Below are 12,582 nucleotides of genomic sequence, written 5' to 3' on the forward strand. Positions count from 1 at the left end.
ATAAAATGTAAAGGAAAGTTAGTAAACTTGTATACTAGTAGAAGGTATTTTAGGTGTTGTAGCAATGGGAAAATGTCCTGACAGTGTCCCCCCTCCCCACCTCTTTTTTTACTATTCAAGGGAATCTTTCACCAGGTTTTTGCCACCTAATCTGAGAGAAGCATAATGTAGAGACACAGACCCTGATTCCAGCGATGTGTCACTTACTGGGCTGCTTAGTGTAGTTTTGATAAACTCAGTAGTAGATTATCATTAGAGGACTCTTTTTGGCGTGCTGCAGGTAGTCCAAGCATAGTCATGAGCTCTGTATAACTGCTAGATGTGCAGCAGAGAAAACACTGATTTTATTACAATGACAGCAAACAGCTCAGTAAGTGACACATTGCTGGAATCAGGGTCTCTGTTTCTGTTATGCTGCTCTCAGATGAAGGAGCAAACACCTGGTGACAGACATTCCCCGTTAGATTCCCTTTATCTACATTCTGGCTGTCAGTACAGAGGTAGCTGACATCTTTATCCTATTATCTTTTTGTGCGGTGTGTAGGAGTCCACGCTGTACTGAAGACGGGTACGTGGGTGCGGTACTGCATTTTTGACCTCGCCACTGGAAAAGCTGAACAGGAGAACAATTTCCCCACAAGCAGCATCGCTTTCCTTGGTCAGAATGAGCGGAATGTGGCCATCTTCACAGCCGGGCAGGTCTGTACGATGCTTTGCTCTAGCCTGCCTGCCTGTCTGATCATACAGAGTTGTAATTTGCTGCATAGCAAGCTCTTATTATGTGATAATGGAAATATTGTGCCTTGTGCCCATGATCCTTTCCTCGTTGCAGGAATCTCCCATTATTCTTAGAGACGGGAACGGCACCATCTATCCCATGGCTAAGGACTGCATGGGCGGCATCAGAGACCCTGATTGGTTGGATCTTCCTCCAATTAGCAGTTTGGGGATGGGGGTTCACTCGCTGGCCAATCTACCTGCAAACTCTACCATCAAGAAGAAGGCTGCAATCATTATAATGGCTGTTGAGGTACACATGGGTCTGCTACAAGTGTGTGCTACGCTGAGGGCTGATCATCTGTTTGCATTCGAAATCTAGCAGAAAACTCTAATGTCAAATTGTTTGTAGTTTTTACTGCAGCTCCTACATCTTCGGTCTGTTTCAGACATCCGTGTTTAATCAGGTGCAAGCCACATGCATAGATATAGTCATACCTGTGTCACGCGTGTGACATGTACTGGAGAAAAGTGTCTCATGAAATTAAAGATTTTCTATATTCACGTGTTTGGGGCCCTGCTGTGTTTGGGGCCCTGCTGTGTTTGGGGCCCTGCTGTGTTTGGGGCCCTGCTGTGTTTGGGGCCCTGCTGTGTTTGGGGCCCTGCTGTGTTTGGGGCCCTGCTGTGTTTGGGGCCCTGCTGTGTTTGGGGCCCTGCTGTGTTTGGGGCCCTGCTGTGTTTGGGGCCCTGCTGTGTTTGGGGCCCTGCTGTGTTTGGGGCCCTGCTGTGTTTGGGGCCCTGCTGTGTTTGGGGCCCTGCTGTGTTTGGGGCCCTGCTGTGTTTGGGGCCCTGCTGTGTTTGGGGCCCTGCTGTGTTTGGGGCCCTGCTGTGTTTGGGGCCCTGCTGTGTTTGGGGCCCTGCTGTGTTTGGGGCCCTGCTGTGTTTGGGGCCCTGCTGTGTTTGGGGCCCTGCTGTGTTTGGGGCCCTGCTGTGTTTGGGGCCCTGCTGTGTTTGGGGCCCTGCTGTGTTTGGGGCCCTGCTGTGTTTGGGGCCCTGCTGTGTTTGGGGCCCTGCTGTGTTTGGGGCCCTGCTGTGTTTGGGGCCCTGCTGTGTTTGGGGCCCTGCTGTGTTTGGCTCCTGACCCCAGCTAATTATGCTCATTGAATATTCGTTGCACCTCAGACCTGGGAAGAGGAGCATCACCGGTGACAGGTGAGAATCCAGCAAGCAGTGTGTGTGCAGTGACGTCCAGGAGTTCATCAGAATTCCCAATAAACTCTGACCTCCTAATGACACCCCCGTGCTACAGTGGGTGTCACGATGGTGATTTCACAGGTTCATCACAGTTCATTGGGAACTCGGATGACCTCCTGCAGTCACTGCTCACACACTGCTGGATACTCACCTGTCCCCGGCGATGCACCTCGGACCTGGAAACAGGTGCAGTGAATATTCAATGAGCCTAATTAGTGGGGGTCAGAAGCTGGAGACCGCATCGCTGGATACAAGTGAATAGAGAACATCTTATTTCAAAGACCCGTGTTTTCTCTGGTACGTGTCACACTGATGTCGCATGGATGCATCAGTGTGCGGTCTGTGTGATGCTGGAGAAAAAAACGGACGTGTTCGTGTGGGGCCACACGTGTGAAAGCACGGATGTGTGTGTAACGCCAGAGAATAAAATGGGTACATGTGGCATCAGTATTTAAAAATGGATGTCGCACGTACCTGAAACACTGACGTCTGACACCGGCCATAGGAAGTTTTGTAGTGTTTAACAGGAATCTGCTTCACCTGGGAAAACCACCAGTCTTGAAGAAATGTCCCTGTATTGCAAAGTCCATGTTGGACATTATTTGTCCCTTTTTTCTGCTTTTTGAAGAACGCAGTTGTGATCCTTATCTGATTGGATCTGTTTTCCCGTATAAGCCGGTAATGATGGGATGACTTGCAGCTGCGATCAGTCTAATAATCTTGTTTTTCCTTTCAGAAACAAACCTTGATGCAGCACATCCTCCGTTGTGATTACGACGCCTGCAGACAGTATCTGGTGAACCTGGAGCAGGGCGTCGTCCTCGATCAGAGCTCCCAGATGCTGCAGACCTTCCTCAGCCACCGATGTGACGGGAACCGGAACATCCTGCACGCCTGCGTCTCCGTCTGCTTCCCGACCAGCAACAAGGAGACCAAAGAGGAGGAGGGTAAGGGTAAATGCCACAATCTTTTACTTATCCCCCTTACCTTCTGCAATTTGCACCCCCATAGTGTTCGTTTTTGAGTGTTAAATGTCAAGAATACAAATGATTCTTCTCATTGTTTCAGAAGCAGAGCGCTCCGAGAGGAATACATTTGCTGAGAGACTTTCTGCAGTAGAAGCCATCGCCAATGCCATCTCTGTGGTGTCCAGTAACGGGCCTGGGAACCGGGCCGGATCCTCCAGCAGCAGGAGGTAAGCATTTGTTTGATGTCCTTATAAAAGATTGGTTAAGGTCAATGTGAGGAGGGAACCCAAACATGCTAACTTCCCACCAGATGACCCCTTTTATCGGATAATCCTGGGATAGGTGTTAACTTGTTGATTGGTGGGGTCCGGTTGCTCAAACCTCTAACAATTGGCAGAACTGGGCACTTTTATTATTGAGAAAATGGAGCTGAACTTGACAGCATCTATAGGCATATATGTCTGTCGGCTACTAATGCGTTGCTGTATTTTTCTAATATACTTGACGTGTGTGTATTCAGCTTAAGACTTCGGGAGATGATGAGGCGATCTCTTCGAGCGGCAGGATTGGGGAGACATGAAGCTGGAGCTTCAGCTGATCATCAAGATCCAGTGTCTCCACCCATAGCTCCTCCTAGCTGGGTGCCCGATCCACCGGCCATGGATCCAGGTGAGTAAAGCTGTGCTGTCATTGTGAACACTTTTCTGAGATGTGTGCTATATGTCGGCTGAGCATGAGGCTGTGGATACTAGGCAAATACAGCAAATTGTTAGTGTTGTCAATTACCACTATTAATACTTAAGTAGCATTTTTAGAAATGTTTCCCACTGAGACGCATAATGTAGGGGCAGAGAACCTGATTCCAGCAGTATGTCACCTATTGGGCTGATTGCTGCACTTTTGATTTTCTGCTGATAAAACAGATTTTCCCTAGTGATTAGGAAACCTGCTGTTGTCTGCTATATTCAAAAGCTATTTATAACCCCGCACCACCACTGATTAGCAGCTTTCTGTATGCACCGTGTAAGCAAAGCTGCCAATCCGCATTGGGGACGGGTTATACATAGCTCAGCATTCTGAGAACTGCTAGATCTGCAGCAGATAAAATCACTTATCAAAATGACAGAAAGCAACCCAGTAAGTGACACATAGCTGGAATCAGGATCTCTAACTGGGACTGATCTGATTGGTGGGTGGCAAGTTAATGAAATCCCCATCGGCTGCCCAAAGGGCTCCACTTATGAATGGGCATGCATGGAATCAGTATAGGGGCTCAAAGCCTGCCCGATCACCTGTGCATGTTTATGCTGGAGATGCCCCTTCTAGCCCAAACAACATATCGAAAGTTAGTTTATAGTTTACGTTTGCCTTCCTCCATATTGTTTCTTGCTGTAGCCCAATGTTTCAGTGAAGGCGGCTGATCATTTGTAGGTTCAGATTCAGTCTCCAAACATGGAGGATATTTCCAGGTGTGTACATGTCTAGGACGTTTGTTGCGTGTTGGTAAACATCATGCTGTTCTTCTTTCTGAAAGATGGTGACATAGATTTTATCCTGGCCCCTGCAGTAGGATCCCTTACTACAACATCCACTGGCACTGGTCAAGGGCCTAGTACGTCAACCATTCCAGGTGAAACTGCTTTGACTTTTGATATAAGCTTTTACCTCAAACCGCGTAAAACAGTCTTAAGATATCGCAGTTTAGCTTGGATTTATTTTTTGTTCCCTTTTTTCAGCAGGTCTTTTATTAATCCTGTCCTTCTCTCCGCAGGTCCCTCTACTGAACCTTTAGTGGTGGAGTCTAAAGATCGAAAAGCGAATGCTCATTTTATCCTCAAATTACTATGTGATAGTGTCGTTTTGCAGCCGTACCTCAGAGACCTCCTTTCCGCCAAGTAGGTCTACTTCTTTATTTAAAGTGAACCTTTGGTTGGCAAATAAAAAAAACCAAACAAACACATAATACACTACTTGTATTTGAATTGCTGATGTGCTGTGGCAAACAAGCAGGCGACTGGGACTGCAGACAAGTCTGGGAGAGAAGGGGAGAATAGAAGTGCTGGAATAAGAGCAGATACGAAAAATAAGTTGCTAAGGAAGAAGGGAATTTTGTTTACTTACCGTAAATTCCTTTTCTTCTAGCTCCAATTGGGAGACCCAGACAGTGGGGTGTATAGCTACTGCCTCTGGAGGCCGCACAAAGAACTACACTTAAAAGTGTAAGGCCCCTCCCCTTCTGGCTATACACCCTCCCGTAGGAGTACGGATTCCTCAGTTTTAGTACCAAAGCAAGAAGGAGGAAAGCCAATAACAGTTTCAAAAACAAATTCAATCCGATAACAAGATCGGAGAACTTAAGAAACAACATGAACAACATGTGCACCCGAAAAACGAAACCCTAAGAACAAATAGGGCGGGTGCTGGGTCTCCCAATTGGAGCTAGAAGAAAAGGAATTTACGGTAAGTAAACAAAATTCCCTTCTTCTTTTTCGCTCCTAATTGGGAGACCCAGACAGTGGGACGTCCAAAAGCAGTCCCTGGGTGGGTAAAAAGATACCACATGAACGGGCTGTCAGACAGCCTCTTCCTACAGGTGGGCCACCGCCGCCTGAAGGACCTGTCTACCTAGGCTGGCATCTGCCGAAGCGTAGGTATGCACTTGATAGTGTTTGGTAAACGTGTGCAGACTCGACCAGGTAGCCGCCTGGCACACTTGCTGAGCCGTAGCCTGATGCCGCAATGCCCAGGACGCACCCACGGCTCTGGTAGAATGGGCCTTCAGTCCAGATGGAATCGGAAGCCCAGCAGAACGGTATGTGTGAAGAATTGGTTCCTTGATCCACCGCGCCAGGGTGGATTTGGAAGCTTGCGATCCCTTATGCTGACCAGCGACTAGGACAAAGAGCGCATCAGAACGGCGTAGAGACGCCGTGCGAGAAATGTAAATCCTGAGTGCTCTCACCAGGTCCAACAGATGTAAACCCTTTTCAAATTGGTGAACTGGATGCGGACACAAAGATGGCAAAGTGATATCCTGATTGAGATGAAAGGAAGAAACCACCTTGGGAGAAAACTCTGGAATTGGACGCAGTACTACCTTGTCTTGGTGAAACACCAGGAAGGGAGATTTGCAAGATAACGCCGCTAGCTCGGACACTCTTCGAAGAGACGTGACCGCCACAAGAAAAACTACCTTTTGTGAAAGCCGAGAAAGGGAAACCTCTTTCAAAGGCTCGAAAGGCGGCTTCTGGAGAGCAATGAGAACCTTGTTCAGATCCCAGGGTTCCAATGGCCGTCTGTAAGGAGGAACGATATGACGAACTCCTTGGAGAAACGTGCGTACTTTAGAAAGCCGTGCCAAGCGCTTCTGAAAGAATACGGATAGCGCGGAGACTTGACCCTTAAGAGAGCTAAGCGACAAACCTTTTTCCAACCCAGACTGCAGGAAGGAAAGAAAAATTGGCAATGCAAATGGCCAGGGAGAAAACCCTTGAGCCAAGCACCACGCTAAGAATATCTTCCACGTCCTGTGATAGATCTTAGCTGAGGATGGTTTTCTAGCCTGTCTCATTGTGGCAACAACTTCATGAGATAAACCTGAGGCCGCTAGGATCCAGGACTCAATGGCCACACAGTCAGGTTCAGGGCCGCAGAATTCAGATGGAAAAACGGCCCTTGAGACAGCAAGTCTGGACGGTCTGGTAGTGTCCACGGTTGGCCTACCGTGAGATGCCACAGATCCGGGTACCACGACCTTCTTGGCCAATCTGGAGCGACGAGTATGGCTCGATGGCAGTCGGACCTGATTTTCCGGAGAACTCTGGGTAACAATGCTAGAGGTGGAAACACATAGGGGAGTCGGAATTGCGACCAATCCTGAACCAAGGCGTCTGCCGCCAGTGCTCGGTGATCGTGAGACCGTGCCATGAAAACTGGGACCTTGTTGTTGTGCCGTGACGCCATCAGATCGACGTCCGGCGTCCCCCAGCGGCAACAGATCTGTTGAAACACGTCCGGGTGAAGGGACCATTCTCCTGCGTCCATGCCCTGGCGACTGAGAAAGTCTGCTTCCCAGTTTTCCACGCCTGGGATGTGAACTGCGGATATGGTGGACGCTCTGCTTTCCACCCACGTCAAAATCCGCTGGACTTCTTGAAAAGCTTGGCGACTGCGTGTTCCCCCTTGGTGGTTGATGTACGCCACCGCCGTGGAATTGTCCGACTGAATCCGAATCTGCTTGCCTTCCAGCCATTGTTGGAAGGCTCGCAGGGCAAGATAGATTGCTCTGATTTCCAGAACATTGATCTGCAGGGTGGACTCTTCCTGAGTCCACGTCCCCTGAGCCCTGTGGTGGAGAAACACCGCTCCCCACCCTGATAGGCTCGCATCCGTCGTGACCACTGCCCAGGACGGGGGAAGGAACGACTTTCCCTGTGACAATGAGGTGGGGAGAAGCCACCAACGCAGAGAGTCCTTGGCAGTCTGAGAGAGGGAGACAGTCCTGTCGAGGGACGTCGATTTCCCATTCCATTGGCGTAGAATGTCCCATTGTAGAGGGCGCAGATGAAACTGCGCGAACGGGACTGCCTCCATTGCTGCTACCATCTTTCCTAGGAAATGCATGAGGCGCCTCAGTGAGTGCGACTGGCTCTGAAGGAGAGATTGCACTCCAGTCCGTAGCGAGCACTGCTTGTCCAGTGGAAGCTTCACTATCGCTGAGAGAGTATGAAACTCCATGCCAAGATAAGTCAGAGATGGGTCGGGGTTAGATGAGACTTTGGAAAGTTGATAATCCACCCGAAACTCTGGAGAGTGTCTAGTGCCACCTTCAGACTGTGTTGGCATGCCTCTTGAGAGGGTGCCTTTATAAGCAGGTCGTCTAGATACGGGATGACCGAGTGACCCTGCGAGTGCAGAACAGCTACTACTGCTGCCATGACTTTGGTGAAGACCCGGGGGGCTGTTGCCAGACCGAAAGGTAACGCTACGAACTGCAGGTGTTCGTCGTGTATGACGAAGCGTAGGAAACGCTGATGCTCTGGTGCAATCGGCACGTGGAGATACGCATCTTTGATATCTATTGATGCTAGAAAATCTCCTTGAGACATTGAGGCTATGACGGAGCGTAGGGATTCCATCCGGAACCTCCTGACTTTTACGTGTCTGTTGAGCAACTTTAGATCCAGGACGGGTCGATACGATCCGTCCTTTTTTGGGACCACAAACAGATTGGAGTAAAAACCGTGACCTTGTTCCTGAAGAGGGACGGAGGTCACCACTCCTTCCGCCTTTAGAGCGGCCACCGCCTGCAACAGAGCGTCGGCTCGGTCTGGTGGTGGAGAAGTTCTGAAGAAACGAGTTGGCGGACGAGAACTGAACTCTATCCTGTACCCGTGAGACAGAATATCCCTCACCCAACGGTCTTTGACGCGTGACAGCCAAATGTCGCCAAAGTGGGAAAGCCTCCCACCGACCGCGGGTGTGGGAATCGGAGACTGCAAGTCAGGAGGACGCCGTCTTGGCAACGGTTCCTCCGGCTGTCCTTTTTGGGCGTGACTGAGACCTCCAAGAATCTGAGCGTCTCTGGTCTTTTTGAGTCTTTTTTGACGAGGCGAATTGGGACCTGCCCGGTCCTCGAAAGGACCGATAACCAGACTGACCCTTCCTCTGTTGGGGTTTGTTTTGTCTGTGTTGCGGTAAGGATGAGTCCTTACCCTTGGAGTGTTTGATGATTTCATCCAAACGCTCTCCAAACAATCGGTCACGAGAAAAAGGCAAATTGGTTAAGCACTTCTTGGAATGAGAATCTGCTTTCCAATGTCTCAACCACAGGGCCCTACGCAAAACAACGGAGTTGGCTGACGCCACTGCCGTGCGGCTTGTAGCGTCAAGAACAGCATTAATCGCGTACGACGCGAATGCCGCCATTTGCGAGGTCAATGGTGCTACCTGCGGGGCAAATGCACGTGTGACTGAGTCGACTTGCGCAAGCCCGGCTGAGATAGCTTGGAGTGCCCATACGGCCGCAAAAGATGGCGCTAACGACGCTCCAATCGCTTCATAGATGGATTTCAGCCAGAGCTCCATCTGCCTGTCAGTGGCATCTTTAAGTGCCGCTCCATCTTCAACTGCAACCAAGGATCTAGCTGCAAGCCTTGAAATTGGAGGATCCACTTTTGGACACTGGGTCCAACCCTTGACCACCTCAGGGGGAAAAGGATAGCGTGTATCTTTAAGCCGTTTAGAAAAACGCCTTTCAGGATAAGCGTGGGGTTTCTGGATTGCGTCTCTAAAGTCAGCGTGGTCCAAAAAAGTGCTTAATGTACGCTTAGGGTATCTGAAATGGATTCTCTCGTGCTGCGAAGCTGACTCCTCTACAAGAGGAGCTGGTGGGGAAATATTTAACATCTTATTGATGTTAAATATAAGATCATTAACTATGGCGTCACCATCTGGTGTATCTAGATTGAGAGCGGTCCCAGGATCAGAATCCTGATCAGTTACGTCCGCCTCATCACCCATAGATTCATCTCGCTGGGATCCTGACCATTGAGATGAATGTGAAGGCCTCTCATAGCGAGCCCGCTTAGGCTGCCCGGGGCCATCGTCCGAGTCAGAGTCTTCACCCTGAGGTGTATGTGCCCGTCCCGGAGCTTGGAGGTAATTCAGCTGAGGGGGACCAGGGGGCAATGATTGCACAGTGTCCGTGGCCTGAAGTACAGGCCTAGCTCGCAATGTGTCAAGAATTTGTGACATAGTGAGAGACATTCTGTCAGCAAAAGCTGCAAACTCAGTTCCTGTCACCTGGACAGCATTCACAGGTGGTACACCCTGGGTCACGTCCAGCAGAGGTCCCGACTGTGCAAGCGCCGCAGGGGCCGAGCACTGCACACAATGGGGGTCCGTGGAGCCTGCCGGTAGAAAAGTCCCACATGCGGTGCAGGAAGCATATAATGTCTGTGCCTTGGCACCCTTGCGTTTTACGGACGACATGCTGCTGGCTCTCTGCAATGTGAGAGAGTCTATAGCCAAAGGGCGACCAGCGCTATGCAAAACAAAGTATTTGTAGAAACAAAATACTAAGAATACTACTGGCACAAGAGGGGGTGAGCCCTGAGGGCTGCTTACCGCCCGCTGAATAGCGGGTAAGAGGCGCAGAATTCCTTGTCTGGGTCTCCCCGGCTCCCCTCTGCAGCTCAGCGTGTCAGCAGGAATGGCTGCCGGCGTCTGTGGAGAGGGGCGGTCCGTGGGAGTTCCTAAACAAAAGTGCGGGAAACAGTGTCCCCTCTGTGCCTATTGTGAGGGCTGGAGTATGTAAAAACGACTCCAGCCCTCGGCGCTGATGCACTGACCAGCGTCCCGCCCCTCTCCTGACTGGCAGGTCTGGGGGCGGGAACGAACGGAAGCAGGCCGCAAAAGCCGGGGACTCGAGTTATCAGCGCGGCCGCCGTAAAAGCGCGGCCCGCGCTGAAGTCCCCGGCGCACCACAAGTGCCAGCCGCGCCGCAGTCCCAGCGGCCGGCGCGACCGATTCCCAGAAGTGTGCCTGCTTCAGCGAAGCTGAATGAGGCCATGGCACAAGCGCCGCAGCGCTGATGTCCCCGGCGCACTACAACACCCAGCATGCTGCGGTGTGAGCGCCAAATGCACGGGGACACAGAGTACCTTGAGGAAGCAGGGCCATGTCCCTGATGTACTCCGCTCCATCCAGCATCTTCTCCAGGGGCTGTAGATGGAGCACGGTCTCAGTGCCTGGAGACCAGTAAATCCCACTTCACCCAGAGCCCTGTAAAAAGGGATGGGGAAGGAATCAGCATGTGGGCTCCTGCCGCCGTACCCGCAATGGGTACCTCAACCTTACAAACACCTCCGACATACAGTGGGGTGAGAAGGGAGCATGCTGGGAGCCCTGTATGGGCCCTCTTTTCTTCCATCCGACATAGTCAGCAGCTGCTGCTGACTAAAAACAATGGAGCTATGCGTGCGTGTCTGACCTCCTTCGCACAAAGCTAAAACTGAGGAATCCGTACTCCTACGGGAGGGTGTATAGCCAGAAGGGGAGGGGCCTTACACTTTTAAGTGTAGTTCTTTGTGCGGCCTCCAGAGGCAGTAGCTATACACCCCACTGTCTGGGTCTCCCAATTAGGAGCGAAAAAGAAAGGCAGATCCCAGCATCATTTATAAGTCCCTGTGCGCACGTTGCGTTTCTGCAGCGTTTTCAACTGCAGCGTTTTAATGCAGAAATGCATGCGTTTTGATTTCCAGGCAAAGTCTATGGGAAATAGGGATTTCTTGTGCGCACAATGCTTTTAAAAACGCAGCGTTTGTCAATCTCTGCGTTTGAAGAAGCAGCATGTCAATTGTTTTTGCCATTTTGGCAGAGGTTTGGTAACATTGAAGTCAATGAGAATTATCAAAACATCCTAAATCAAAATTCTAGCGTTTTATATGCTTTTTTGACAAAATAAAAGCATACGTTTTTGACATTATAGTGAGGTCATGATGTGTTCTTTTTCACACCCATATAGTCCGACTTTAAAAAAAGAAAAACAATTTTACGTTATTTTATACATAAAAAGATCACATTAATATTTTTATTAAAATTAGCTATTTTGTGTGATTTAAAGCATGATATTTATCTTTCTTTTTCGCTCCTAATTGGGAGACCCAGACAGTGGGTGTATAGCTACTGCCTCTGGAGGCCGCACAAAGAACTACACTTAAAAGTGTAAGGCCCCTCCCCTTCTGGCTATACACCCTCCCGTAGGAGTACGGATTCCTCAGTTTTAGCTTTGTGCGCAGGAGGTCAGACACGCACGCATAGCTCCATTGTTTTTAGTCAGCAGCAGCTGCTGACTATGTCGGATGGAAGAAAAGAGGGCCCATACAGGGCTCCCAGCATGCTCCCTTCTCACCCCACTGTATGTCGGAGGTGTTTGTAAGGTTGAGGTACCCATTGCGGGTACGGCGGCAGGAGCCCACATGCTGATTCCTTCCCCATCCCTTTTTACAGGGCTCTGGGTGAAGTGGGATTTACTGGTCTCCAGGCACTGAGACCGTGCTCCATCTACAGCCCCTGGAGAAGATGCTGGATGGAGCGGAGTACATCAGGGACATGGCCCTGCTTCCTCAAGGTACTCTGTGTCCCCGTGCATTTGGCGCTCACACCGCAGCATGCTGGGTGTTGTAGTGCGCCGGGGGACATCAGCGCTACGGCGCTTGTGCCATGGCCTCATTCAGCTTCGCTGAAGCAGGCACACTTCTGGGAATCGGTCGCGCCGGCCGCTGGGACTGCGTCGCGGCTGGCACTTGTGGTGCGCCGGGGACTTCAGCGCGGCCCGCGCTTTTACGGCGGCCGCGCTGATAACTCGAGTCCCCGGCTTTTGCGGCCTGCTTCCGTTCGTTCCCGCCCCCAGACCTGCCAGTCAGGAGAGGGGCGGGACGCTGGCCACTTCTGGAAATCGGTCACGCCGGCCGCTGGGACTGCGGCGCGGCTGGCACTTGTGGTGCGCCGGGGACTTCAGCGCGGCCCGCGCTTTTACGGCGGCCGCGCTGATAACTCGAGTCCCCGGCTTTTGCGGCCTGCTTCCGTTCGTTCCCGCCCCCAGACCTGCCAGTCAGGAGAGGGGCGGGACGCTGGCCAG

At 50.9% G+C, this 12,582-nt stretch overlaps 1 protein-coding gene across 1 annotated transcript in view; it reads left to right on the forward strand.

Moving 5' to 3' along the window:
- Window positions 1-12,582, forward strand: part of UBR5 (ubiquitin protein ligase E3 component n-recognin 5) — a 392,825-nt gene that overhangs the window by 163,510 nt on the left and 216,733 nt on the right. The window contains exons 19-25 of the mRNA XM_075353032.1: window positions 545-699; window positions 833-1,030; window positions 2,708-2,918; window positions 3,040-3,166; window positions 3,460-3,608; window positions 4,474-4,569; window positions 4,711-4,834. Coding sequence (XP_075209147.1) covers window positions 545-699; window positions 833-1,030; window positions 2,708-2,918; window positions 3,040-3,166; window positions 3,460-3,608; window positions 4,474-4,569; window positions 4,711-4,834 — 1,060 coding nt within the window. The remainder of the gene's footprint in view (window positions 1-544; window positions 700-832; window positions 1,031-2,707; window positions 2,919-3,039; window positions 3,167-3,459; window positions 3,609-4,473; window positions 4,570-4,710; window positions 4,835-12,582) is intronic.

The sequence above is a fragment of the Anomaloglossus baeobatrachus genome, chromosome 6 (assembly GCF_048569485.1).
Source record: "Anomaloglossus baeobatrachus isolate aAnoBae1 chromosome 6, aAnoBae1.hap1, whole genome shotgun sequence".
Taxonomy (NCBI): Eukaryota; Metazoa; Chordata; class Amphibia; order Anura; family Aromobatidae; genus Anomaloglossus; species Anomaloglossus baeobatrachus.